This window comes from Meles meles, chromosome 18 (assembly GCF_922984935.1).
Source record: "Meles meles chromosome 18, mMelMel3.1 paternal haplotype, whole genome shotgun sequence".
NCBI classification, from domain to species: Eukaryota; Metazoa; Chordata; class Mammalia; order Carnivora; family Mustelidae; genus Meles; species Meles meles.
In genome coordinates this window covers 44104388-44127394 of record NC_060083.1, presented here as the reverse complement: position 1 = coordinate 44127394, position 23007 = coordinate 44104388, and the positions used below count along the sequence as shown (strand labels likewise).

General features: G+C 56.6%; 2 protein-coding genes across 3 annotated transcripts in view; both read left to right on the top strand.

Annotated features, from left to right (window-relative positions):
* Positions 1–23007, top strand: part of ZNF385C (zinc finger protein 385C) — a 51351-nt gene that overhangs the window by 21848 nt on the left and 6496 nt on the right. For both annotated transcript variants that reach the window (XM_045985930.1, XM_045985929.1), the window contains exons 2-4: positions 428–679; positions 20327–20475; positions 22320–22430. In XM_045985930.1, coding sequence (XP_045841886.1) covers positions 430–679; positions 20327–20475; positions 22320–22430 — 510 coding nt within the window. In that variant the 5' untranslated portion in view covers positions 428–429. The remainder of the gene's footprint in view (positions 1–427; positions 680–20326; positions 20476–22319; positions 22431–23007) is intronic.
* On the top strand, positions 10786–19860 carry C18H17orf113 (chromosome 18 C17orf113 homolog). Its single transcript, XM_045985928.1, has 4 exons — positions 10786–10805; positions 14310–14451; positions 15402–16122; positions 17388–19860. The coding sequence occupies exons 3-4, from the start codon at positions 15580–15582 to the stop codon at positions 18870–18872; spliced, it is 2028 nt and encodes a 675-aa protein (XP_045841884.1). The 5' UTR covers positions 10786–10805; positions 14310–14451; positions 15402–15579; the 3' UTR covers positions 18873–19860.

Sequence of the window (23007 nt, the reverse complement as noted above, 5' to 3'; positions counted from 1 at the left end):
GCCACATGCCTGCCTGTCCCAGGACTGTCAGCGCCTGCTGCGAGGCCGAGAATAGGGCCCTGGCTTCCCATGCCGTGACGACTCCCCTAACCTCACTGCTTCCTCTCCCTGGCTGCTCCCCAACATCCAAGTCTTCCTCTCTGAGCTTTGCTCTGTGGCCGAGTCCCCAGGTGTCGGCCTCTCGGTGTATGGACATTCGTGACCCTCTTCCAGACCATTCCAGACATTCTTCCAGTGTTTTAATGCTGCTTTGTTTGAAGCGGACCCTGTCACGCTCCCTTTGCCACCCTTGGGTTGGGAAGGTCCAAAAGCTGAGGAGCTTCATCTGGGACACAGGGCACAGGTGTCTCGGGGTCTTGAGCCCCTCTCGCTCCTGTGTGCTCACAGTACTCAGCCTCTTGACTTGTCTCCCTCTCTCTCTGCTCAGGTATGAAGCGGCCACTGAGCCCCTCTCCCCCAGGTGAGAAAGAGCCCCCTGTATCTGGAGCTACGGAGTGCCCCCCTCGGCCCCCAGAACTGCCTAAGCCCAAGCGGGAAAGAAAACGGCCATCCTACACGCTCTGTGACGTCTGCAACATCCAGCTGAACTCAGCAGCCCAGGCCCAGGTGCACTGCGGGGGGCGCGCCCACCAGCGGCGGCTAAGACAGCTCAGCTTGGGGAAGACCCCCACCGGGCCAGGTCAGTGCAGAGGGGCGATGCTCCCACAGGCTCCGTCTGGGCCCTGTGAAAGGCTCTGGGGCTGTGGGCTCTCTCAGGGGTGGGGGGAATGTGGGTCTGGGGTGCTTTCAATGGGTCCTCACGGTTGGAAGTCCCCCCAATACATCAGGACAGCCCTCCATGGGGTCTCTTAGGATCTGAGGGTCTTTAGGACTGAGGACTTCTCTTGAGGTCTTTTTGGGGTGTGGGAGCTCTCCTTGTGAGGTCTCTGGGGGGTCAGGACCCCTAAGCAGCATTTCTCCAGTCTGGAGCCCCTCCAGTAGGGATAGCCTTTCTGACAAGGGGTAGCCTGGGCCTCTGCTCTAGTCTCTGAAGTTTGGGGTCAGCAAGGTGCACGGCCCTCCAGCTGAGGGACAGACAGGGGAAGCCACTCCTCCTTTGGCGGCTGGATTCCTGGCCAGGATTTCTGCCTGTCCCCGGCTGGGGTGACTTTACAGAGGTTTGGCTGTGAGCTGAAGGGGATGCTGGCTACAAGACAGATTTCTGGGGGAAATGGGTGAATGCATTCATGAGGGTGATTTGAGCTGACAGGCACGTGGGGGCCATGGGGAAAACGAGGAGAAGCTGGCTGCTTGGCTGGCAGGGGAAACAAGTTCAGAACCAGGCCCAGTGTGGGAGGTGGGGAAGGCCAGAACTTCTACCTGGTTCTTGGGAGCAGCCACTGGAAACCTACTTTGCAGCCCCGGTCAGGAGCTTTGCCAGAGGGCCATACTGTTGTTTCAGCAAATATTCATGGGTCACCCACTGCATTTCTCTCACTGTGCTGGGGCCTGGAGACAAATGCCCATTGGACTCCTCACCGTCCTACTCCAAGATGGAGTCTTGTCTTTTGGTCTGAGACAGCCGCAAAAAGAGCAAATAGTGTTGTGGGTGCCACGTGTGGGTACAAAGGGAGAAGGGGTGATTATACCTGGGGACACCAGGAAAGGCCTCCTGGAGGAAGGGGGACACACTGAGCTTTGGAACAGGGGCATGGGAAGAAAGGACACTGCCGGCAGAGGTCACTGCATAAGCAAAGGCAGGGGATGGCCTGAGGGCTGGTACTAGCTCCTCTACCTGAATGCTTGGGGCTGGACACCAAGGGTGTGACTCTGAGTAAGAGTGTATCTGACTCTATGGATATTTCTGGAGCGTGTGTGTGTGTCTGTGTTCAAAAGTCACTCATTCATTCTTTAGCTATTTATAGAAATCAACTAGGCAACCTGCTGTTTGAAGGATTCGTATTTTTACTTTTTTCCAGCTTTATTGAGATATTATTGACATATATGTCAATTTAAGGTGTATAGTGCGGTGACTTGATACACCTGTGTAATGCAAAATGATTGCCACAATAAGTTTATTCAACATCTCCATCCCCACACATAATTGTGATTGTATGTGAGTGTCAATAGCATTTAACAGCTCCCAATGTAAGTGTGTAAAGCGGCATTGTTAATTACAGTCACCACGCTGTGCATTTGATCCCCAGATCTTATTTACCTGATAGCTGGGAATTTGTACCCTTTGATCAGCGTCTCCCCATTGCCCCCACCCACCCCGAGCCCCTGGACCACCATGACTCTAATTCCTATTTCTCCGAGACGGACTTTTTGGATTTTTTTTTTTAATCATGATTTTTTTCTTTTTTTTAAAGATTTTATTTATTTATTTGACAGACAGAGATCACAAGTAGGCAGAGAGGCAGGCAGAGAGAGAGGAAGGGAAGCAGGCTCCCTGCTGAGCAGAGAGCCTGATGTGGGGCTTGATCCCAGGACCCTGGGATCATGACCTGAGCCGAAGGTGCAGAGGCTTTAACCCACTGAGCCACCCAGGCACTCCCAGACTTTTTGGATTTTTTTTAAAAAAGATTTTATTTAGGGGCGCCTGGGTGGCTCAGCGGGTTAAAGCCTCTGCCTTCGGCTCAGGTCATGATCCCAGGGTCCTGGGATCGAGCCCCGCATCGGGCTCTCTGCTTGGCTGGGAGCCTGCTTCCTCCTCTCTCTCTCTGCCTGCCTCTCTGCCTACTTGCCTACTTGTAATCTCTATCTGTCAAATAAATAAATCTTTAAAAAAAAAAAAAAGATTTTATTTATTGATTTGAGAGAGAGCCAGAGATAGCAAGAGAGAGCACCAGCAGGGAGGAGAGGGAGAAGCAGGCTCCCCACTGAGCAGAGAGCCCAATCCAGGGGCTCAATTCCAGGAGCCCATGATCATGACCTGAGGTGAAGGCAGCCACTTTACGGACTGAGCCACCAGGTGCCCCGAGACTGACTTTCTTAGATTCTGCATGTAACTGAAAACATATGGGATTTGCCGAGGAATTCGTATTTTTCAAAGGTGGCACACCTGCCTGTCAAGAAAGGTCTAAAGACACAGGCAGACAAGTTTGTCCAAGATAACAACAGGTTCCAAAGAGGCGGGTAGATGGTGCTTGGGGAAGTCAGAGGCAGAAGGGAATTGACAGAAGTCAGGGGAAACTTCAGAGAAGTGACGTTGATGTTGGACCTTGGAGACGGAAAGGGAATCCCAGGCAGAGAAACAACTAGAGCCAATGCTCTGCAATCTGAGGCCCGTCATGGCCTGGGAGCGGCGGGCGCAGCCAAAGGTGAGCGGGAACCAGCGGGAAGGGCCTCACAGCCAGACTGGGGGCTTAGTCTCTGTCCTGAAGGAGATGGGTGTCCCTGAAGGGCTCTGAGCAGGAGTCATTAGAGTTTTTAGATGTCTCTGGCAAGAGGGAAGGTTAAGACTTGGGGTACGTGAGAAGAAGCAGGACATAGATTCTGGGGTCTTTTCTGTAGCAGAAGCAACAGGACTCGGTGACAGAGGGATGTGGAGAGGGAGGTGTCCAGGATGACTCCAGGTGAGGTGATGCCGTGCTGGGCAGTGCCATCCTCAGAAGGGGGGCACCGATAGGGAAGCAGGCCTGGAGGGCAGTAGGGGGTGGGGAAGGCGAGTCTGGCCTGGGCCTGCCCCAGGGTCTGCCGTCCAGCTCCGGCGTGGCCTCTTTAGCCCTGCTTCTGGATGGCAGACCCTGGGGTGCAATCCTCCCTCTCTCCCTTCCTGCCCGCCATGCCCCCCTGGAGAGAGCAGGCAGCATGCGAGGAGAAAAGGCTAAAGCACGAGATGTGGCCAGAGACAGACGGGCCACAGGGATAGGAACCCCTTCTCTGGGCTTCCCTCTTCCCACAGTCCCCAGAGTTCTGGCTAGGATTGTGGGGACACCAGGAGACGGGATGCCCGCTCCTCCTCTCCAGATTACAAAATGGGAAGTGAGTCGCTGTCCCTGCAGTCATCCGTCTGTGCTGGCCTGTGCCAGGATTCTGCCCAGGGGGGTGTTCGGAGCCTGCCCTTGGGCACAAGCACAGCTCAGAGGGGGCGGCAGCCATGGGGGCCAGACCTTTCTCACCGCCCTGCTGAGGAAAGGGGTTGGGCTTTGGGAGCATGGGAGGGTGACAGCTAGGCCTAGGGCAGGGATCAAGGGTCCTCAGATTTGTGGGAACCCAGGAATTTGGGGGCCCCAGCTAAGAACCTGTTGTCCGTTGGCCTCATTATTTCTGAGCCTACTCCAGGCCACTCCACACACTCCCATGGATTTCTCCTGTCTCCTTGGCTCTCTGAGAGCTAGGGGTGGGAGAGGCAGCCCCAGCAGCTGCCCTGGGGTAAGGACTGCGGGCGAGGGGCCCTCAGCCATGCCAAAGGCCTCTCCCAGCCCTTGGTGGGGACTGGGCCAGAGCAGAGGGCCCTGAGGATGCAGCTGACTGGGGGCAGCCTCGGCCTCTGAACGGAAGAGTCACACAGAAACCTTCAAGAGGCTTGAGGCAAAGTGTAAGGAGCCTTTAACACGGCTCTGCAGCTAGACACGTGAGGTCTCAGGCGGGTGGCAACTAGGGGGACCACTCATTCACTGGAAGGGTACTGAAGGTGTGGGGATGGGAAGGTCACACTGGGAGGCCTCCTGGAGCTGTCACTCTGATTAGGGGTCTGTGAGGCTGGCAGCTTGCACGGTGACAGGCCGTCACAGGCAGTGAGGCGGGGACCCTCTCCTGCTCATGTCCCTTAGGCCACACGTGGGAGGGGGTGACGGAGACTCTTCCCTCTCTGAGCCTCCTCGCCAGTGCTTAGGTCAGAGGCCGCCTTGCTCAACCACACCTAAGTGAGCCTGGAACACTTGGGAGGGGCTACGGGATGGGGAAATGGCAGGTACCCCAGACTTCTCCTAACCCCTCCCCCCACATGCTGCCCCAACTTCCCCCATCTGTCCGTCTCTCCATCCCATCTGTCTCCTACTCAGCAGGCCCTTTCCTCCTGCAGGAATGTGTCTTGAGCCATCTTCCCCTGCACCCCTTGCCCTTCCTCCCACAGGGTGGGCTATGTGAGCACCGGGCTCCTCCGTCCCAATAAGGTTGAACTCCGTGACCCCGCTGACTACCATGCACGCACGCACAAACGCACACCCCAAATGATTTTAGGTTGTTCTTGAACATCTGCAAAAAGGTTTGCTGGCTCCTCCCTCTTAGCCTCAGCCTCTACTGCGAATGCTGGGCCTGCCCAGGGCACGGGGATCTGGAGGCATCTGCTTAGGACCCAAACTGTTTGGGAGGCAAGGCATTCCCCCCTCACCCAGCCACGCCAGGAGATGGTGGCGCTCAGTTCTCACTTTACACTGGGATGTTGGAGCTCAGAGAGTGTAAGCAACACATCCAAAGCCACAAAGCGTGTTCAGGTCCCAGTGTGTCCTACTCGCCCACCCTAGTCCTGCTGCTGCTGAGGAGAGCAGCGCATACGATGAGATTCTGGACCTGGATGTTTTAGGAATGGGGAGAAGGGATGGCCAGAGAAGGCAGGCTGGCTCCCAGATGATGTCACAGTGCTCAGAACCCATGGCGTCTTCCCTGCCTTATGCCTTGGTACCTCCACTGAAAAATGGGGAGATGCCAGCCATTCCCCCACTGGGCCTCACCTGGCTGGGGAGGGGAGGGAAGTCTCCCAAAGTCAATCCCTCCCTTCTCTCGGCAGGACTGACCCAGCCATACAATTCACCGCCCCCCCCCCCCCCCCCCGCCGCCTCCCACGTCTACCATCACCAGCGCAACAGGACACCAGAGCAGAGAGAAGAGAGAAGGGGGTTTTGGAAATGACTTAAGTTCTGAACAGGCCAGGGGGGCCTTGGGTGGGGAGTGCAGAGTAGACACTAAGGGGGACAGGAGAACAGAGATGAACTCAGATGATAATGGATTTTGGGGCAAAGACTCCGTAGCTTTGGGGGTGACCAGGGGTCAGAGTGGTGGGTGGAGGCTGTTGCCTGCCCTGTACCTCAGACCTCCCCTAGCTCCTGTTCTAATCAGACTCTCCATCTCCTCTCTGAGTCTTTGAGACACAGGGCTCTTGCTGCATTCTGAGCCCCAGAGATCAAAGACCTTGAGCTCAGGTCACGCCTGAGTCACCGGCTTGATGAGCTCCTCACCGCCCCCCCCATTCCCCGCAGATGGATTAATTTCAGTCCCATCAGGAAGCCCTGGAAACCCTCCAGCCTGTCCCCCCATCGCTTCTGTATCTCCCTGGGCTGCTGATTCCTCTTCAGTGTCCCCCAATCCATCCTGAGGCCTTTGGGTGCATGTTTTGGAAACATAGGGCTCAGCCCAAGGCCACCGGTAAGTTCTTGTTGTAGTCTAACCAGAGCCTTCTGCTGCTGTTCTCCTTAAGTGGCAGGTGATAGAAGTGCCCCTCACGCTCCCTAGACAGCCATCACCTCCCCCTCCCCCAGGTGTGAACCTGACCATCAGACACTCCCCCCTACCTGAGACCACCAGGAAATGCAAGGTTGTCTGGGTGGAGAATTAGGGGGCTTAGCTTAGATCCCTGCCCTCAAGAAGACAAAGATTCCGTCTGTCTGTGTCTGGGTGGGTTAATTAGCCCTGGGCTTGAGTTTCCTTCCTCTCCCCAAACGAACAGCTCCTTCCCCCAGAGCCTCTTCCTAACAAACCTGTTTTCAGGAGCTGCTGCTGCCAACCCCTCCCCAGACCCTTTGCCGGCTGTACTGGCTTCTCCAGAGATTACAGGTTATTGTCTGGTGGAGACAGGATGCTGAGGGGGTGGGGGTTAGCCCTGGGCCTGGGCTTGGAATGCCAGACTGGATCCAGCTGTGGGTTGGCCTGTCCTCTCCCCCATTCCACCCCCCCCTCCCCCAGCCACCAGGTGCTCAGGTGAGTAGAGAGCTGGCCGGAGTCAGGAAGAGGAGGGGGAGGAAGGAGCAAAAGGGGGGAGAGCTGAGCCTGGGGGTAGGGAAGGGTCTGGAGCAGGGGAGCGGGATCAGGAGTTCTAGCTGACCCCACCCCATCTGGCATTGCCCAGGTAGTAGATCCAACGGTCCAGGCACCGGACTAAGAAGGGCAAGTTGCCTGGGGCTCCCTTCCCACACCACCATGGCCAGTGCTCTGGGGTGTAGTGGTCACACCTCCCTGGGCCTCAGTTTCCCCTTCAGCAAAGGAGGTAAAATGTAAGGGGATGGTGGGCCAGAGGATGAGTAAGGCTGGACAGGAGAATGGGGGCTCCTGCAACAGTAAGCCCCAAGGCAGAGTTGCAAAGTTCAGCAAGAACTTTCTGGCGGGCTGGGAAGGGGCTGGCAGCACCTCCTTTCTGGAAGTCTCTATAGGCAGGGTCAACTCTGCACTTAAGTACAAGAGGCACTAGAGAGGGATTCTCTGGAGGAGGGGGATGGATGCCGCCCCCCTGTCCCCAGTCCCCACAGTTGCCCCATTCTCCACCCTTGGGGCTGGAAGTGCTCTGTGTTTTCCACCCTGGCTGGGATGGGAGAAACTAGGGAACAGGCAGCTGCTTCCAGGCGGGGGGGGAGAAAGGACCCTGCAACCGCTGCTTTCCAGCAGGAGCAGGAGTCCCTCCCTCCGCCCTCCCCTCCTGTCCCTCGCATCCCCACCCCTTCCCTCTGTCACTCTCTGGCTGGTTTCATTTGCTCCTCAGACTGCGCTCAGCGGTGCCTCCAAAGGCAGAGAATGCTCTTGGGTGAGTGCTGGGGGTGGGGGCTCGGACAAGGGTGACTCTCTCCTCTCCCCACCCCATCCTTTTCCTGCTGTTTTTGGCCCCCAAAAGTTGTCTGTGGAGAGATTCTGGTAGCCATTTGACACTTGGTACCTTTTCCAAGGTCCAGAGCTGAGCAGGGGAGCCCCCACTGTGGCTGGGAACAAAGGTGGGGGTGGGGACGGAGGGCAGGACTGGTCAGAAGACTGGAGGGGCACCCTGAAGGAGGGAGGGGGTCTACGCTTGGGGCAGATGCCCATTTGAGGAGCCTGTGCCAGAGGTTCCTTGTATCAAATCATACCTTCGACTGCCAAGGAGGGTTGTAGGGGGTGGGGCGGGAGACTATTGAAGAGGGAGTCATTATTTCAGCAGAGAGAGAGAAGTGGACAGAGGGAGACAGGCAGAAATCTGGGTGGTCCTATCTGAGGCCCAGCCACCGCCCTGGAGTCCACACCGGTGCCCCCCACCTATATCAAGGTCTCCTGGCTCACCCCTCCACACAGGGGCTACCTGGCGCTCTCTGAGGGAGACCGCCATTACCTTTTAGGAGGTATTTTTGGGAACCCCTTCCACAAGGGCAAGGGCTGGAGGGCTAGGGCAGAGTTCTTGTGACTGGTCTGGGGGTGGGGGGTCTTCTTCCAGCTGGGATGGGGGGATCTGCAGAATGTGGGAGCACCCTCTGGCCCACCCTCTGGTGGGAATCTGAAGCCAGCTGGGGGGTGGGCAAGCAGGAGATCTTGGATTAACCTCCCATTCCCTGCCTTTGGCCCTCTTTCCCTCCTGGATTCCCATTTTCTTCAGAGTTTTAGTTTCCTCTGTGATAGGAAGGGGAGCTTTACTCTTTGAGATGTGTGTGTGCGTGCGTGGGCCTCCGGGAGGGCCCTCCCATCTGCCCCTGTGACTTGTGGTGGGGCAAGGGAGAGAGAGACTCTGGGTCTGGCTACACGAGCTTGCGTGTATGTCTGATGCATTTAATTTTGTAAGGGAGGGTGTTGCACGCACCCATCTCTGGGTGACCATGTCTGCATATAGACGTTTGTGTCTACACATCTCTTTGTGTACCGACGCCGCTGCCTGTCTGCGGTTTCATATGGTCTGTATATGCTTAACTAGGGGTCTGGGTGTCCTTGTGTGTCTGTCCCTCTGGGTATATATATGATCTGAGCGCGTCTTTGTTGCTCTAGCTTGTCTGTGCGTACGTACATTGTGTACGTGCATGCTTTTGCGTGGCCTCCGGGCCGGCCTTTGCTTCCAGCCGGCCTGGGCATCTGTCCCTCTCTGCATGGATGCCACCTCTGTATAGCACACCTCAGTGTGCCTAGATGGTCTGTCTCATCAGGAGGAAAGGTGTGTACGTGGGTGCCTAGGCGTTTGTGCCTGTTGCCGACGTATGGGCAGCTGTGAACCACAGGGTGCGTGCCCCTATGCTCCTCAGTATATCTTTCCAAGTGATAACAAAACAGCAGGATGTGGTTTGCCCAGCTCCTCTCCCTTGGGCAGCTGCCAGAGCGATGTTAATTCATGAGACACCTGCTCTGTGCCCCTACCCAGCCTCAGTTGGAGCCTGGAGCGTGGCCTCTTTTCTGCCATTCTGTCTAGTTTGTGCTTGACCAGAGCAACAGCCCACCTTCTTGAGGCAGCCGTGCAATGAGCCGTGGGTTTCAGCTGTGGACCCCTGGCCAGGGTTGAGAAGGGAGGGACTTAGCCAGGGTGTTCTGCTACAAAATGCCATCACAGTAGATGCCCCTCCCCCCCTTGGCTGACCCTTTCGTGGGTGCCAGGCTGTGCGGTACCCTCCCGGGGCAGGTCGTGGGTCTGCGGTGTCTCCCTTCATTTGTACCCACAAGCCAGCGGTCACATGTGTATGCGTGTGCCATGACTCACGCATCATCCCAGCAGCTGGGGGGGCCAGGGTTCACGGTGAATGTCAGTGGCAGACAGTGGGTGGCACAGAGCAGTGCTGTGTGAAGGGCGCTGGGAGAGTTCCCAGAAGCCACTGGGGAGGTCCTGACCTCAAATCAACGTGGGCCCTAGGCCTCGTATGGGAGAAAAGTATATCCAGTGGCGGCGGGGGGTGGGGGAGGCACAGCTGGAAGTCATTTCTGGGTGACTTGATGGGAAGGGGAGACCAAACCACCAAGTGCTCCCAACATCCCCTCTTCAAATGGCCTCCACACCTGGCTCGCTTGTTCCTCAGACCCATCCCTGCCCTGCTCTTTCCTCCTCCCCCAGCTGTAATTCCCACTTCACAGATGGAGGAAACTGAGGTTTACAGGTAAGTGTCCAGCCCAAGGCCTCAGATACAATGTCACTGGAGCCCCACTGCAGGCCTCTGGACTCCAGGTCTGGGAGGGATGGTCTGCCACAACTCCTATTCCTCCACCTTCTCCTCCCCACTCCTGGGAACCCACACAGGGAACCCCTCTCCTGAGGCCGCTCAGCAAGCCAGAAGGTCAAACTCCACAGTATTCACTGTAGATAGAGCCTTCCAGCAGCAGGCAGCGCCCCCGTCCCTCCATCCCTCCATCCCTCCACTCTGCCTTGACCTTTGTGAACCTGCACTGTACTTTCAACTTCCGATGGTTGCTGGGCCAGGCCTGGGATGCCTGGTAAAACTTCACTTATCCTGCAGTGAAACCTAATAGGCTCTCCCTGCAGACTGTCGGCGCTCCCCCTGCTCCTCTGCGATCCCACAGCATTTTGCTGGCGCCTCCCTATACCTGTTTGGCTCTCACCTGGGAGCTCCTCTAGGAACTGGCGGGTGCCCCTGATGAATGAATGACCCTGTCTCTCGCGCCCGGCGGGACACGCTTAAGGCGGTCTCACCTCCGTCGCCACCCCCCACCCCCGCCCCCTGCCCCCGCACGTGCCTGCGGAGGGCGTGGGGGGGGGGGGGTGGATGGCCAGGGCAGGTGCACACCGGGGCGCTGCTGCCCTGCCTGCCGCCCTGTCCCTCACGGGCTGCTGGCGCCTCTTCGCCCCGGTTACCGCTAGTGGCTGCTGTCGCTCAGGGGAGGCCAAGGAGACCGTGGCCAGAGCGTCCACCGCGCAAGATGGTGGCTCCCGAGTCTCCGTGAGTGTGTGCGGCAGGCGCGTTGCCCGGGCCGGGTGGGGCGCCCCCTCCCGGAGCTTCCGGCCAGGGGGGCGGGTGTTGGGTGGGGGCTCTGCGGGCGGGGCAGCACCGCGGGGTGGGGGGGGGGAGGCGGGAGCCTCCCAGACCTTGGAGGGCGCTCCCACCACGCGCCCCCCAGAGGAAGTTCCCCAGTCCTCCGTGTCCTGGTCCCGGTGGAACAGGGATCCCCCACCTCACCCATCCTCCACCCCAGAGCGTGGATTCCCCTAGGGGCTCCCGAAGGAAAAGGGCCCAAAGGGGCCAGGGGAGGAGGCTGAGGACCATTATCCTGGGGCCACATAAGTGCTGTGTTTGAGGCTGACCAGCCAGGGTGGAGTGGGGACCACAGACCAATACACAGTCACCCTAGAGGCCCCAGTGTGTGATGGTTCACGTCCAGGTGGCCAGGGTGCAGAGAGGTGTGAAGGACCCGGGTCTGACAGGTGGACCGCCCTGGCCAGCCTCGGTCACAGAATCATGTTTTATTTACACCCCACGCCATCCAGGCTGTTCCCTCAGGTGGAGGTGTAGGAACGTCAGTGATTTTGGCTGGGTGGTTTTAGAGCAGGGCAGTCCAATAGAACTTTCTGGGATGAAGTAAATGGTCTCTCTCTGGGCCATTTCATACAATAGCTGGTAGCCGCATGTGGCTATCAAGAACTGGAAATATGGCCAGTGAGACTGAGGAATTCGAAAATGTTTTTCTAATCCTGATTAATTACAAACAGCCACATGTGGTTACTTGCTCCCATATCTGACAGTGCAGTTTCAGAGTCCATCTTCCCATGCCTGCTCCCTACCTACTCTTTTATTCTTTTATCAGAAACATCCTAGGGCCCATAGTCATTTTATTCATCTGCAGAACGGGGCAAGATAGCCAGTTTCTAGGTATATAGAAAGGAGTTGACAAGCTTTCAAAGGGTACTACCTTGGACTTGCACCTCCTTCCCATTTGAAGATCCTTTGGGTGGTGGGCTACAAAGGGTCGCAGAATCATGGGATCTTGGGAGGAAAGGAGGTCAAAGGCAGCTGTTTTAGCCATCCAACAGGTGCCCAAGGCCCCACTCCTTTGTTTTCTCTGCCTGAAAGCTGGTGGTTCCTTATTCACTCACTCCCCTAATCTTGTGGAGCTGGGTATGGGGCAATGTTCCCTTCCATGGGGTTCAGATGTGAACGAGTAGTAAATTTTCCTGCCCTCAGGAAACTTGCATTCTTGAGAGAGAGGGAGAAGAAGAAGGAGAGAGGATGCAAACACCATGCATCGGCAATGCAGAGAAAATAAGCAAATTTGTAAACTGTGAGGAGTACAGTCGAGGAAGCTGACAGGAAGTAGTGACAGAAAAGAAAGGGACCTCCTGGGAAGGGATAGAGAAGTCTCTTGGAGGAAGGGGGAAGTAAAATAGGCAAAGTATTGAGAGGAGGTGGAGACATTATGGAAGGAGGTACAGCATGTGCAAAGGCCCTGGGGACAGGAAACTCACATTCTAGAGGAACTGAGGGAAGGCTGATGTAGCTGGCAGGCGAGAGAGGCACAGGTGACACCAGAGAGGTCAGCAATGCATGGGCATTTGGCAGACCTTGAAAGGGATCCTGGCACGAGCGTCAGAGAACAAGCAGTCACAAGAGGGTTTTTAAGCAGTATGTTTTCAAAAGCCCACTCCAGCTGCTACCAGTCCAGATGGCTCAGAGAAGCGTAAGAGTGGAAACCCAGAGTGCCATCAGGAAGTGACTACTGTAGTCCAGGCAAGTCCAGGTGCCCTGGATGAGGCCGGTGGCAGCAGCATGGAGAGAAGAGACAGATTTTGGAGGGGGAACTGACAGCACCTGTGGGTAGACCAGGTCCAGGGTGTGGAAGAGAGCAGGGGCTGGAGGGGCAGCGTTCTGGCCAGAGCACCTGGGTAGGAGAGTGGGTGTTTCCTGAGCTGGGGACAACTATGAGAGGAGCATATCTGCACCGACAGATGGCCAGTTCCATCTAGGCAAGGCGGGAAAGTAGCTGGATGGAGAGGTGTGTCACTCAGAGGAGTGGCTCGGGCTGCTGTGGTCTATTTCAGGGTGACCAGCAGACATGTTTCTGAATTTTGGGGAGAGTTTTAGGTTAGGAAGAGGAGGAGGAGATGATTTCAGAGGTGGAGGGGTGCTGATGGGGGGAAGGAAAACCGGGGTACATAGGGTCTTGGAAGCCAAGAGAAATGCTTGCTTCGAGGAGTGTGGGACAAGCAGTCCCAAGTGCCACTGAGTGTCTAAGGAAAGAGGACTGATGAGGTTCACTGCACTGAGCAATAGGGAGCACCTTCTCTTGCACTGAACAGGCTGCCCCTGGAATTCTCTTCACCTGCCCTTGTTTTACTTATCCAGCAAGTGCTAGGTTCCATGAGGGGTACTGGGCACATCAGGAGGACAAGACAGTCACTGCTTTCTCAGAGCCCAGTCATCTAACCAATAGCCTTAGAAACAAGAAGTTCTTTCTCAATCCTTCCATTCTCTTAACAAATTTTGCTCAAGGGCATCTGCATGCTGAGCCCTCTACAGGGGTTTAGGGATCCCAAAATGAACAGATATAATCTTGGCCTTCTAGGAACCAAGTGCAGAGATAGAGAACCCCTGAGTTCACCATATTGCATTACCAAGACCCACACCCAGGGAATTATGGGAGGTTAGAGGACAGGCACTAGCCTCTGCTGGGGGGATCCTCCGAGGACTGAGAGGATGCAGAGCTGCTCTCCAGGAATGCATGGGAATTAGCCAGGGAGGTGGGATAGGAAATTCCAGGCACAGAGGATGAAAGCAAGAGCAGAGTAACAGCTGGGTGGGTGGGGGGAATGGTGAGCCTTTGGAGCTAACTGAGCAGCCAGGAGCAGCAGGAGGTTGGGGAAGACCTGGCTCGTGGGGAGGTGTGTAGTTTCCGGCAACCACTTAGAATGGCAGTGAAGAGGGGGAAGCAAAGGAGTGACCTGCATGTGAGCTCGCTCCCTGGATGCTGAGCGAGGGATGAATTCGGGGGCGTGACTGCCGAGGTGGAGGCAGGTGCCTAATCCAAGTGAGACAATGCAGGCCAGAGTCTCAGTGTGGCCTTTGGGGTCAAGTGGATGTAGAGTCTTTTTCTTTCTTTCTTTCTTCTTTTTTTTTTTAAGACTTCATTTTCTTAACAGGATCTTTTTTTTTTTTTAAAGATTTTATTTTTTTTTAAGATTTTTATTTATTTATTTGACAGATTACAAGTAGCCAGAGAGGCAGGCGGAGAGAGAGGGGGAAGCAGGCTCCCCGCTGAGCAGGGAGCCTGATGCAGGGCTTGATCCCAGGACCCTGAGATCATGACCTGAGCCAAATGCAAAGGGTTTAACCCACTGAGCCACCCAGGTGCCCCAAGATTTTATTTTTTTATCTCAGAGAGAGAGAGAGACTGAGCATGAGTGGGGGCCGGGGAGCAGAGGGAGAGGAAGAAGGTGACTCCTCATTGAGCAGGGAGCCCGATATGAGGCTCGATGCCAGGACCCTGGGATCATGACGTGAGCCAAAGGCAGATGCTTAACCAACGGAGCCACCCAGGCACCCCTGGACGTAGATCTAACTCTGCCTTGGCCTCTTTCTGCTTATGGAACCTTGGGTAAGTCACTTAAGGTCCCCCAGCCTTGGTTTCCTCCTCTCCAAAATGAGGAGGGTATCACCCACAGAGGACTTGCAACAGTGATCTTGGTCTTCTCCTGGAGTTACTGCAAAGTCCTTAGCACAAGCTGGTGCAGTTCACACTTGGCAAAGGGTAGATACTGCTGTGGTTCCAAGTAGGCATCTAGGGGATGGGGTTGAGGGATGATAAGGAGGTAGAGCTGGCTGGTTTTGGTCATTGGCTGGACATAGCCTCTGGTCCTGAACGGCTCACCTGGGGCTCCTTCTTGGGGTGGTGGAAGAGTGAGCAAGGTACAGGCAGCCAGCTAGCTCCTTCGGTCTGGCCCCCCCCCTTCTGGGTTTCCCTTCCCAGAAGTACACTGTCAGGGTGTGTGTGTGCATGTGTGTGTGTGTGTGTGCGCACACGCGCACCCATGTGCAGGTTTAGGGAAGGGAGGTCTGGCGAAAACAAATGCCATCCTTTGGCCCTGTGGCTCTGGGAGTTCAGCTTTGTGCTAATTTCATTCCGATGAAATAAAGGATGTGGACTAGAGAGACTGGCCATCCCTTGAATGAGGAGTCAAGGTCGTATCCTGGCTCAGTCACAGATTATTCATGAGCCCTGAGCACCGCTGTTGCCTGGGCTCCCTGCCCCCACCTGTAAAATATGGTTGCACGGATGGTGCCAGTCTTTCCAGAGCTGAGTTCTGACATGTTTCAACCATCAAAGCTCATCAGTGCCTTGTCCTGGATGGAGGGAGACCCTCAGTGTGGGTCCCCTGGTCTCCCCAACTTTGGATGACATTCTATGACCCTTTGCATGACCCCACCCATTCCCAGCAGCCCTTCTCCGTTAGGTGTCATCCACCCATCAGCCGGGGAGTGCTCTGTGGGCAGCATGAACCCACGGTGGACCTCCTAACACCTCTCCCTTGTCTCTTTCATCTCCAGTCTCCACCGGCAGAGCGGGAATAAACTTTCCCAGCTAAGTTAGATGGATGGTCCCCATTAGCCTGGCGTGCCTTCCCCACCAACTTCCATTGATAAGGAGGTGCCGCTGTGTGTAGGGGGAGGCTGGGGGCCAGAGCACTTGGGTGGGAGTTGGGGGTGCCCTGCCCCTGGAGCAGGAATGGTTCCCCCAGGGAAGAAACCCGCCGGAGAGGCCTCCAACTCCAACAAGAAGTGCAAACGTTACTTCAACGAGCACTGGAAAGAGGAGTTTCCCTGGCTGGACTTCGACTACGAGCGGAAGCTGATGTTTTGCCTTGAGTGCCGCCAAGCCCTAGTGCGGAACAAGCACGGCAAAGCCGAGAACGCCTTCACCGTGGGCACAGACAACTTCCAGCGCCACGCCCTGCTGCGCCACGTGACCTCGGGGGCCCACCGCCAGGCTCTGGCCTTCAACCGGGGTCAGCCCACTTTGGAGGGCCAAGCAGAGGGAGGAGGGGCCTACCTGGACCTGGAGACCCCCCCCACCTCCAGGGGCATCAAGGCAGAGGTGGACCCGGCCAAAGTGGCCATGCTGACCACGGTGTACTGCATGGCCAAGGAGGACGTGCCCGATGACCGCTGCTCTGCCCTGCTCGAGCTACAGAGGTTCAACCTGTGCCAGGCCCTGCTGGGCACAGAGCACAGCGACTGCTACAGCCCCAGGAGGGTGAGGGACATGCAGGTGGGTGGCAGCCAGAGGTGTGGGGGAGGGCGTGAGGAGGGAGGACATCGAGCTGTCTGGGCAGAGCGCCAGCATGCCAGGCCCCCGGGCAGCAGCCCGAGAGCTTCATTCATGCCTTCACCCAGCAGAATCTTTCACTGAGGCGTGCTCTGGGCCAGCTGCTGGGGGCTTGGCCACAAAGAGGCCAGAGCTGGTCCTGTCCCCCGGGAAGGGCACGGGGCTTTCCCTGAGGGCTGAGGCCAGAGGTTGCAAGCTGGGTAGCCTGGGGGCTTGATTGGCCCACAGACATATTTTGTTGATTTTCACAGTGTTTTTGGAAAACCTCAATTAGTTTCCAGGTTAACAAACAAAAAACCAGAGAGATTACATATAAAAATGTGAAAAGCTAGGTCCCTGTGCTCTCAGGGCATGAAGACCAGACCCATGGCTTCTCCATTCCCTTTGGTGTATCCCTGACCCAGGTCAAGCCCAGTACCACCCACAAGGCCTCTCGGGCATGCAAGTTGCTGCTCTGTCCTGGCATCAGGTGTGTGAGTCCTCGAGACTGGTGTGAGGGTGCGGGAGTTAGGTCTCATCCTGCAGAGAGATGACAGAGCACACAGTTGGGGCTCTGTGTCCCTGGGAGGGAACAGTGTCTATCAGTTAATCCCCGAGCAGCAGAGTGGAGGGAGACCCCCAGGAATAAGGCGTGGGGCAAGGCTGTAGAAACGCACACAGAACGCTACAGAATCTTTATGGTTCCTCAAACATTTTTACACTTATAAGCATAGTCACAAAAATTTACATTTTTAATTGTCAACAACCTTTTTTTTTTTAAGATTTTATTTATTTATTTGACAGAGATCACAAGTAGCCAGAGAGGCAGGCAGAGAGAGGGGGAAGCAGGCTCCCTGCTGAGCAGAGAGCCCGATGTGGGGCTCGATCCCAGGACCATGAGATCATGACCTGAGCCAAAAGGCAGAGGCTTTAACCCACTGAGCCACCCAGGTGCTCCTGACAACAACCTTTTAAGGAGCTGAGAGGCAGGTAGTAGCCTGATTTCAGAGCTGAGGAAACTGAGGCTCGGAGAGGTGAAATGACTTGCCCAAGGTCACACACTTGGTCACAAGGCAAGTACTGAGTACTTGCCCAGTACTCAGCCAAGCCAGGATAGGTTTGTTGGTCTGCCCCCGAGGCCTATCCCCTTTCTGTCTTCTGTACTGCTACCTCCCCTGCTCAGGACAAGCCTAACTCTGTGCCCCCCTTTCTCTCCCTGGCTGTCCCAGGTGGCCATTGCCAGTGTCTTGCACACGGAGGCCTGCCAGCGCCTGAAGGCATCCCCGTATGTGGGGCTGGTGTTGGATGAGACCAGGGACTGGCCTGAGTCCCACAGTCTGGCCTTATTTGCCACTTCGGTGTCCCCCTGTGATGGCCAGCCGGCTACCACCTTCCTGGGCAGTGTGGAACTACAGGAGGGTGAGGCCAGTGCTGGCCAACTCCTGGACATCCTGCAGGCCTTCGGCGTGTCTGCACCCAAGCTGGCCTGGCTCAGCTCGAGCCTCCCCGGGGACCGCCTTGGGCATGTGGGCCCACAACTCCGCGCCGCCTGCCCACTGCTCACGGAGCTACACTGCCTCCCCGGCCGGACAGATCCCGAGCCCCCTGCCTACCTAAGTGAATATGAAAGCGTGCTGGATGCCCTCTTCCGCCTCCATGGTGGCCCCAGTTCCCGCACAGTCCCCGAGCTCCGGGCGGCCCTGGACCTGGCAGCTGTTGACTTGGCAGGACCACGGCCAGTGCCCTGGGCGTCCTTGCTGCCCATCGTGGAAGCAGTGGCTGAGGCTTGGCCTTGCCTGGTGCCCACCCTGGAGGCCTCTGCCCCCGCCTCCCCTACAGCTAGGGCACTGGCCCTCGCCCTGCGCCAGTTCACCTTCGTGGCCTTCACCCACCTGCTACTGGACACTCTGCCCACCGTGCAGAAGCTCGCCCTTGTCCTGCAGCCAGAAGAGCCGGACTTGGCCTTGCTGCAGCCCCTGGTGATGGCGGCTGCGGCCTCCCTCCAAGCACAGCGCAGCTCGGGTGGGGCGCGCCTCCAGAGCTTCCTGCAGGAGCTGGCTTCCTCGGGCCCCGACTTGGGCGGCGGGCACTGCACCTACCGCGGCGTGGAGCTGGTCGGCTACTCCGAGGCTGCCGTGCGGGGCTTGGAACGGCTGCGGGGGGCCTTCCTGGACTCCATGCGGAGGGGGCTGGGGGACTCCTATCCCGGGCCCTCGCTGGACGCCGTGTCCGCCTTCGCGGCGATCTTCGACCCGCGCGGCTACCCGCAGGCCCCCGAAGAGCTGGGCGCGCACGGCGAGGGAGCGCTGCGGGTACTGTTGCGCACCTTCGCCCCCGCCGTGGTGCGCCAGCGGGCGCTGGGCGACTTCGCGCTGTTTAAGCGCGTGGTGTGCAGCCTGGGGCGGCTGGGCCCGCGGGCCCTGTGCGCTAAGCTGGCGTGCGCGCGCTCTGAGCTGCACGAGCTCTTCCCAGACTTCGCAGCCCTGGCCGCCCTGGCCTTGGCGCTGCCCGTGGGCGCCGGCCTCCTGGACAAGGTGGGCCGCAGCCGGGAGCTGCGGTGGTGGGGGCAGAGTGGGGCCGGGGAGGGCCGGGGCGGCCCCGCGGTGAAGATCGCCGTGGATGGGCCACCGCTGCACGAGTTTGACTTTGCGCTGGCCGTGGAGTTCTTGGAGAGTGGGTGGGCGGAGGGGTTCCTGGGGTCGCAGCTCGCGTGAGGGCCGCTGCCTTCTCTCCACTCCGCCAGCCTGGGGTCCGCGCTCTAGGGCCCCCGAGGCGGATTTGACCCCGCGGAAACCCAGCTGACTGCCTGTGGCCTCCCACCCACCTGCCCCCGAGGGCTTCCTCTGCTGAGTACTAACCCTGCCCAGTGGGCTGTGGAGGAAGGGCTGCATCGAGCCGGGAGCTGGGAGAGCAGAGATGCTAAGTTTGGGGGCTCCCTCAATATTGCTCCTGTCCTTGTCAGAGTTTGGTGAGGAGTGGCTCACCTTGTTCCCTCTGGACCCAGCACAGATTTGGGCCCTAGAAAAACTGAGGAGTCTTTGTTGGAGGGAGAGGAGGACTGGGTCTCAGGAATTGAGGGACTGAGGGAAAGAGATAGGGGTCGCAGCTGTTAGCTCCCCTCCTGGCAGCATCTCTTCTCTTCAGATCCAACTGGAGAGCAGATGACTTCCTTGTTTTTGACACACAGCACAGCACCGTCTCTGTGCACAAGCTACCAGTTCAAGGGAGGTAGTGGTGCCCATGGATAGGCTGCCTGAGGCTCTTCTGTATATGGCTGTGTATATAGACATAAACCTCTATAAATGTAAAATAAACCTACCTTGCATATTGTTAACAACGAAAATCTAAAAGGACTTCTTACGGTTTTGCAGTGACAGGGTCCAGAAAAGTCCCCATGGACTGGATTTATTTCTAATTCTTTTCTTTCTCAGAGTCTGGTTGCTCCCCAGAGTTCCTAGCCTTCCCCTGCCCTTGCCTCAGACCTTTAAGACCAAAGACTGTAAAACCACAGGGCTGGACCGGCCAACTCTGGCCTGACCCAGGGGTTGGTGCACTTTTTGCCCCCTGGGAGGAGTTGGGGCCTCACCAGAGCTAGGGGAACACATCCCTTCAGATTGCAACAGTCTTCCTGTCCTCTCTGTCAGTCCCTGCTGTGAATGTAGGGATCAGGAGAGGGGCAGTTAGTGAGAGGGGAGAGGGCTGGCCTTTCCCCAGGCCTCTCGGGTATGGGTTTAACTTGCAATAAAAGGAAACCCAGTACAGCACATGGTCTCCATGGTGGTGGTGGTGGTGGTGGTGGTGTGTGTGTGTGTGTGTGTGGACTCCTCTGTCCCCTCTCTTGGCCTGATTCTCTGCTGGGGTCCACTGAGCGTCCATTGGGGGGGTCTTTGGGGCTGCCTCTGGAGGGGATGGGAAGTGCATCCTAGGGGACTGGGAGCTGAGAACTGTGGTCTCCCTGCTCCTTCCCCCCACCCCCGTTGTGTAGAGGAGAGGCACAGAAATGGACTGGGAGTGCCCGGGGCTTACCCAGTGTTGCTCTGTGAAGAGGGAGACGGTTTCTGCCCCGACCCCACACCCAAGAAACCCATCAACCTCTTGTTCTGGCCGTGGAGGTCGCTGTGAGCCCTGTGGCTCCCCATTTCAGACCCTGCCCTTCTTCCTCCTGCAGCAGGCCCAGCCTCCAGTGCCCCCAGCCCCCTGCTGGCCTCCCTGCCCCTGCCTGCCAGGCCTCTGCAGCCCCCGCTGGACTTCAAGCACTTGCTCGCCTTCCACTTCAATGGCGCTGCCCCGCTCAGTCTCACCCCCAACTTCAGCACGGTACGGGCTGGGCTGGTGGGTGGGGGCATGCAGCCAAGTCTGGGGTGGGCAGGGAAGGTGGACACAGAGGGTTGGCTCTTGGAATCTGGGTATAAGTGGGAGCAACATCCCCAAGAGTGACCAGGCACTCCCCAAACAGGGACCCCTGGGTCCAACTTTCTCTGGGGACAAGGAACGAGCATGGGGTTACCCCCTCCCCTGGTAATGACGGCTGGGCCTGTGGTCCGGAGGTCACACTTGAGTTTTTGTAGAGGGACGTCTGTGAGGTCTGTGTATGTCTGTGTGCATTGGGGGTGTGCCCTTCTGTTTTAGTTTATGTCTCTGTGGGTCTTTGTGTGTTACTTGTGGTTGTGGATGTTTTGGATATATGTGTATTTGTAAACAATTCTTTGTGGGCTTAATGACTGTATGTAATTAATGTATGTGCCTGTGTCTCTGAGAGATGTTTTGTGTCTTTGTGTCGACTCTGTAGGTGTTTGGTGTGTGTCTGACCTCTGAGTGTGTGTCGGGGGTGGTGGTGGTATGTGATTGTGTGTCTGTGAAGTGTGCCATTGTTGCTCCTGTGGGTCTGAGTCTTTTTGCATGGCTCTGGGATTCGCACCTGCCTGTAGGCCTCTGTGCTCTGTGTGTGTGTATTTCCAAGTGTGCGTGTGTGTGTGAATGACAAGTGCAGGGAGCACGAATTTCACTTCACTCTAAGAAGTACCCCCCTTTCTTTAATTCTGAAACATCAAAGGTCATCATCAAGGAGCCCCAGCCCATCCTGACAAGATGGTGGGAAATTCAGCCTCAGTCATCCTTAGGAGTCCCTTTCTCTCTAACCTCCAGGGTCACACAGAGGTCCACAGGAGCCTGAGCCATTTGGGGAGGGTCCCTGTTCTTTGGGTCCCTCTGTCACTTGCTGAGGCACCATGCGCACAGTCCCTTGGGAGCGGGTATATCTTCTCTTGCCTGCACCGCTGGGACCCTGCAGGCCGTGCTCCTGTCCCCTATCTGCCCCCAGCCCAGGTGCTGTTAGGTGAGGGTTGGAACCTCATTCTGTTCCCTGGGGAGTTTCTGAAACCATGCTTTTCTCTCAAAGCCTCTGTTCTCTTCTCTCAGGAAGGTCTGGAAAGTTCCTCTTGATAAGCCCAGACAACAGCTTTTGGTCCAAAAAGCAGCCCCTGAGAAAAGAGAATACAAAGGCTTGGATTTATAGAAGGAAAAAAAAAAGTTAAAATAAGGAAGAGGGGGGAAAAAAAAACCCTACACAAATTAATATACAAAAAAAAAAAAATCCTACAACTCAGGGAACCGTCTGGTCTCCACATGCTGCCACCTGCCCCTTCCCGGCCCCCCACCTGCCCTGGCCATGCCCTCATTCCCCCACTCAGGCCCTGTGACAGTGGCATAGCTGAAAAGCTAAGCCTTCTCTCCCTCAGCCCACAGGCCCGGCACAAGGCTGGGTTATGGGAGAGGATTTCCAACAGAGAGACTCTTTGTCCTGTTCCTGCTTCTCCCTGCCCCCAACTCTGTCCCAATAGTTGTGATTCCTGTGAATAAGGAAAAAAAAAAACCCAAACCAGAGACCAGAGGGGCAGCAAGAGATGCCAAGGTGATCACTGGGACGTGGCAGTGTTTCTCGCGATCACGGAGGTCACCCTGGCCATCCCCCTCTCCCTTCACAGATTAAGTCAGCCAGGGAGGAGACTGTTTCTTTTGTGTCTCCTATCCACAAGGATGGGGAAGTTCTTCGTATGTCCGGATGCCTGCCCTCCTCGATAGGCATTAGTTTTTGGCATTTTGTATTGCCACCCCTTCACAGCCGACCCCGGCATTGTTGTGCCCTCCCACCTTCTTCACAGATGGACCCGATCCAGAAAGCTGTCATCAGCCACACGTTTGGGGTCCCCTCCCCTCTGAAGAAGAAGCTCTTCATTTCCTGTAACATCTGTCACCTGAGGTTCAACTCATCGGTGAGAGGGAGTAGTGGAAACAGGCTGGGGAAGGGACTGGGCAGGGAGAGGGCTGGACACTGGGTGCCGGAGACTTTCCTGGAGGAATAGGTCTGGCAAAGGGACAGGGATCCATGTTTTCTGTCCCTGGGACGGAACAAGTCCCAGAAGACATGCTCCCAGTCCTCTTTACCCATCCTGTCCTCTCCTTTCTCCAAATTCCTCTGCCTTATCTCTAATGGCCCTGGAATCTCCATTTCCCTCCACTCTGCTTCTCTCCTGTGTTCTGGATCCTTCTGCAAGAGAAAAGGCTGCCTTTTCCTGCTCTGGGTCCCAAGAGCCCCTATCAGTTCCTGGTCTGGAGCTGAGCTCTTAAAAGCACGGGAGAGTTGATGTGTTGAATATATCCATGCCCATCATCTTAATTAGTTCTCCTGATACTTTGTGAGATGGAGAGAAGTTTTATTATAATCCCCACTTTTCACATGAGGAAACAACCTCAGAGAGGTTAAGTGACTTGCCAGAGGCCACACAGCTAGTGAGTAGCAGAGCTGGGATTTGAACCCAGGCCTGGCTGACCCCAAGGCCCACATACTTT

What these genes read in the sequence shown, in the direction of transcription:
- C18H17orf113 (XM_045985928.1), top strand. Translation starts at nt 15,580, where the DNA reads ATGGTTCCCCCAGGGAAGAAACCCGCCGGAGAGGCCTCCAACTCCAAC. An exon ending in GGAGGGTGAGGGACATGCAG is followed by an intron (nt 16,123 to 17,387) that starts GTGGGTGGCAGC and finishes TGGCTGTCCCAG; the next exon opens with GTGGCCATTGCCAGTGTCTT.